At 40.7% G+C, this 5,000-nt stretch overlaps 2 protein-coding genes across 6 annotated transcripts in view; both read left to right on the forward strand.

Annotated features, from left to right (window-relative positions):
* LOC144956203 (stimulated by retinoic acid gene 6 protein-like) overlaps window positions 1–5,000 on the forward strand; it is a 744,310-nt gene that overhangs the window by 690,207 nt on the left and 49,103 nt on the right. The gene's annotated exons all lie outside the window — the stretch shown is intronic.
* Window positions 1–5,000, forward strand: part of LOC144956195 (uncharacterized) — a 38,756-nt gene that overhangs the window by 24,751 nt on the left and 9,005 nt on the right. The window contains exon 3 of one of the 2 annotated variants that reach the window (XM_078886622.1): window positions 3,420–3,724. The exons of the other annotated variant lie outside the window; for it this stretch is intronic. Within the exon in view, the coding sequence (XP_078742748.1) occupies window positions 3,472–3,724 (253 nt within the window). The 5' untranslated portion in view covers window positions 3,420–3,471. The remainder of the gene's footprint in view (window positions 1–3,419; window positions 3,725–5,000) is intronic. 2 annotated transcript variants of the gene reach the window in all.

Below are 5,000 nucleotides of genomic sequence, written 5' to 3' on the forward strand. Positions count from 1 at the left end.
CTTTGTTTTGGTAAATAAACGAACGATTTTAATATGTTTTATATACCCCTTGAAATTTCATTTTTTCTTGGCCCTTATCCAGAAGTTAAAGGTTCGCAGAAGTAAACTAAAACACGTTAGACAACTATACATAGAACGATAATGACGTCACTCTGGTCTTTGTTATTGTTTTTTGCCATCCACGATTATGAGTTATTCTCAATAAACTGTATTAACCAGACTATAAAAGTTCAAGGTTACACATAGTTTTATGTGTTGGTCCGTAATACTTCCGGATGGCAATGTTGTGAGCTTCTTAGCTAAGCGCATTCTATCTATAGTTAATATGCGCTTGGCTAAGAAGCTCATAATATTGCCATCCGGAAGTATAACGGACCAACACACAAAACTGTGTGTAACCATGCACTTTTATAGTGTGGTTGATACAGTTTAGTGAGAATTACTCACAAACGCGGATGGCAAAATACAATACCAAAGCTTGAGTGACGTCATATTCGTTCTATCTATAGTGTAATCTTAATTGTTTATAGATGGTTCATACAGTTTAGTGAGAATTACTCATAAACGTGGATGGCAAAAAGCAAAAACAAAGACCTGCGTGACGTCACTTCATTCTATCTATAGTTTTAAAACAACACATCACTTGATGGGGTGTGTGGACTAGACTAAACCTGGTTGCTTCAAGTGGTTGACATTCTACTAAGTATCATTTTTATCCGTGTTCATGAACTTAACTTAACGTGCGGCTATGTGGTCTTGTGGGGTTCGAGCCTCGTCCGGCGCATAGTTGAGCCCTTGGAAAAGGTCCTTTACTCACTTTCTTTCACTATACTCAGCTGTAAAATTTGTACCTGGCCGGTAACAGTGTTGTCTGTGTCCGAAAAGAAATTTGTAATTTCACCTAACAGGTGTCATGTCCCGTCCTCTATGTGAAGTGTTGCTGTTGGCCAGGGACCCCTTGTAAAGCGCTTTGAGTCCGTCTAGGGGATATTGCGCTATATAAATGCTCTAATGCTCGAGTTAACCCAGGCAAAAAAATTCCACAGCAGACCTATCTAAGTAAGTATTTCTTCAGAGTTCAGAGTATAAGGCTCATGAGACGGAGTTTATCCCGGTTTCTATGCGTCGAACGAACAATAACAATTCCTTGATGCAAGCTATATGAGATTTTGTAATTATAGACTATTGTATAAGGCATTTAAAGGATAATTCCAATATTCAGCCTTTAGTGAGATAAGATAAAATAAGATATCCTTTTGTAAGGACGCTAGTCTGTCATAAAGTACTTTCCGACAAGTCTAACAGACCCAGTTACCCAGTCACTCCTGAGTAAACAATTGGAAAGGGGGAGGGGGGGGGTGGTGAACAGGGGGAAAACATTCAACTTCACTCGGGATCGATCTCAATCTCTTTGCATGTAAAGCAAGTGCTCTACTAGCTGTGCCATCGGGACCTCCCGACAGACCTATCTACAAACTCTCTCTCTCTCTCTCTCTCTCTCTCTCTCTCTCTCTCTCTCTCTCTCTCTCTCTCTCTCTCTCTCTCTGTGGCATATCACTTGGACGTAGCCTCCCACACAGTCCATCGGAAGAAGTCTCTGTCTTGTGCCCATCTGCCACATTCCGTCACGCCGTTGTTGAGCCATTCCTGATTATCCTGTTGCCATCTTCTTTGTGGTCTTCCTCTGCCTCTTTTGCCCTCCGCCATGCCCTCCAGTACATCTCTCTCTAGTGTGTCGTGTCTTTTCAGGTGCCCAAAGTAATTGAGTTTCAGCTTTTTTATCTTACTCATTAGCAGGGACTTTTTTAGTCCTAGTGTTTTCATGATGTTTGCATTGCTTTCTTTGATTGTCCACGGGATGCGTAAGATTTTTCTATAGCATTTCATTTCGAAGGCGGTTATTCTCTTTTCTGATTCTTTGGTTATAGTCCATGTCTCGCATCCATATATTGCAGTAGGAAAAATACAGGATGTTAGGATCTTCATTTTCAGTCTGACTTCCTCGCTCTTCCAGATTGCCATCATTTTGTTTACAAACTACAAGAAAGAAGAAAAAAATTCTGAGATTTTGGCTCCAACTAATTAATTTTAGAAAAGAAAACTGGTGCCAAAAAGTAAATGTGAGTCATTGTAGGAAATGGGAGCTATTTATAGATAGAATGAAGATGACGTCACTCTGGACTTTGTTATTGTTTTATTTTGCCATCCGCGTTTATGAGTAATGCTCACTAAACTGTATTATCCAGACTATAAACGTTCTTGGATACACACAGTTTTGTGTGTTGGCCAGTTATACTTCCGGATGGCAATGTTATGAGCTTCTTTGCCAAGCGCATACTATCTATAGATAGTATGCGCTTGGCTATGCGCTTGGCTAAGAAGCTCATAACATTGCCATCCGGAAGTATAACGGACCAACACACAAAACTGTGTGTATCCATGAACGTTTATAGTCTGGATAATACAGTTTAGTGTTTTTTGTATGCATGCTTATTATGTATCATGTAGTGTCGTGATTTTTAATTTTTTTGTTTTCAAACATTTTTATTTTTATTATGTAAAGCGCCGCAGAGCACGATTAACGTGGATGTTTAGGCGCTATATAAATTCATTATTTACTATTTACTATTTACTATCATCAACAACACCACCACCACCACCACCACCACACCACCACCACCACCACCACCACCACCACCATCATCATCATCATCATCATCATCATCATCATCATCATCAACACCACCACCACCACCACCACCACCATCATCATCATCATCATCATCATCATCATCATCTCATCATCATCACCACCACCACCACCACCACCATCATCATCATCTCATCATCATCATCATCAATCATCATCATCATCACCACCACCACCACCACCACCACCATCATCATCATCATCATCATCATCATCATCATCATCATCATCATCATCACCACCACCACCACCACCACCATCATCATCTCATCATCATCATCATCATCATCATCATCATCATCATCATCATCATCATCATCATCACCACCACCACCACCACCATCATCATCATCATCATCATCATCATCATCATCATCATCACACACCACCACCACCACCACCACCACCACCACCACCACCACCATCATCATCATCTCATCATCATCATCATCATCATCACCACCACCACCACCACCACCACCACCACCATCATCATCATCATCATCATCATCATCATCATCATCATCATCATCATCATCACCACCACCACCACCATCATCATCATCATCATCATCATCATCATCATCATCATCATCATCATCACCACCACACCACCACCACCATCATCATCATCATCATCATCATCATCATCATCATCATCATCATCATCATCACCACCACCACCACCTGTATTATTCTTCATTCCCAGAACCCTATGTCGTAATGACAAATTCACAGCAAACGAAGAGACCTACTTTCTGATGGTCAAAAACAATGCGATAGTGACTTTCATCTGTGACACAGGAGGCCATCCAAAACCGGAAGTGACCTTGAGAGTTCTGGGAAGTTCAGTCAATCTTCCGGTGACGCAATCCTACCCATTGGAACACAATGTGAGGTTGGGGTCTGAGTTCAAAATAATTGCCAGATGTCCAGACACCGGGAGGTACCAGTGTGATGTTGTTAACTCGAGGGGAAAGCGTGACTATAAAAATATTCAACTTGGTGTTCAATGTAAGATATAATTTGTATTTTCTATCTGGAATGGTTTGGGCTATAGTATGTGGGGTGGTGGTGGTAGTGGGGGTGGTGGTAGTAGTAGTAGTTAGTAGTAGTAGTAGTAGTAGTAGTAGTATAGTAGTAGTAGTAGTAGTAGTAGTAATAGTAGTAGTAGTCTCAGTACTAGTATAAGTAGTAGTAGTAGTAGTTGTTGTTGTTGTAGCAGTAGTAGTAGTAGTAGTAGTAGTAGTAGTAGTAGTAGTAGTAGTAGTAGTAGTAGTAGTAGTAGTAGTAGTATAGTAGTAGTAGTAGTAGTAGTAGTAATGGAAGTTGAAGAGAAGAACAATAACGCTTTCCAATGAATGCGTTATAAACAAAAAAAAATGAATAGAATAGCTTCAAAAAAAAAAAAAAAGAACAAAATACCAAACACGGAACGTTTCGGGCTCAAAACCCGTCTTCACCCAACAAATATACAATAAAGACATAAATATATTACTAAATTCCAGATCTACGACAGAGAAATTTGGTAGGACCTCTCTGTAGAACGACGACAGAGAAATGTGGTAGGACCTCTCTGTAGAAAGACGACAAAGAGATTTGATAGGACCTCTCTGTAGAACGACGTCAGAGAAATTTGATAGGACCTCTCTGTAGAACGACGACAGAGAAATTTGATAGGACCTCTCTGTAGAACGACGACAGAGAAATTTGGTAGGTCCTCTCTGTAGAACGACGACAGAGAGATTTGATAGGACCTCTATGTAGAACGACGACAGAGAAATTTGGTAGGATCTCTCTGTAGAACGACGACAGAGAGATTTGATAGGACCTCTATGTAGAACGACGACAGAGAAATTTGGTAGAACCTCTCTGTAGAACGACGACATAGGAATTTGGTAGAACCTCTCTGTAGAACGACGACATAGAAATTTGGTAGGACCTCTCTGTAGAACGACGACAGAGAAATTTGGTAGAACCTCTCTGTAGAACGACGACAGAGAAATTTGATAGGACCTCTCTGTAGAACGACGACAGAGAAATTTGATAGGACCTTTGTGTAGAACGACGACAGAGAAATTTGGTAGAACCTCTCTGTAGAACGACGACAGAGAAATTTGATAGGACCTCTCTGTAGAACGACAGAGAAATTTGATAGGACCTCTCTGTAGAACGACGACAAAGAGATTTGATAGGACCTCTGTGTAGAACGACGACAGAGAAATTTGGTAGGACCTCTCTGTAGAACGACGACAGAGAGATTTGATAGGACCTCTCTGTAGAACGACGA

The sequence above is a fragment of the Berghia stephanieae genome, chromosome 10 (assembly GCF_034508935.2).
Source record: "Berghia stephanieae isolate SIO BIC M18660-M18661 chromosome 10, UCSD_Bste_1.3, whole genome shotgun sequence".
Lineage (NCBI taxonomy): Eukaryota > Metazoa > Mollusca > Gastropoda > Nudibranchia > Aeolidiidae > Berghia > Berghia stephanieae.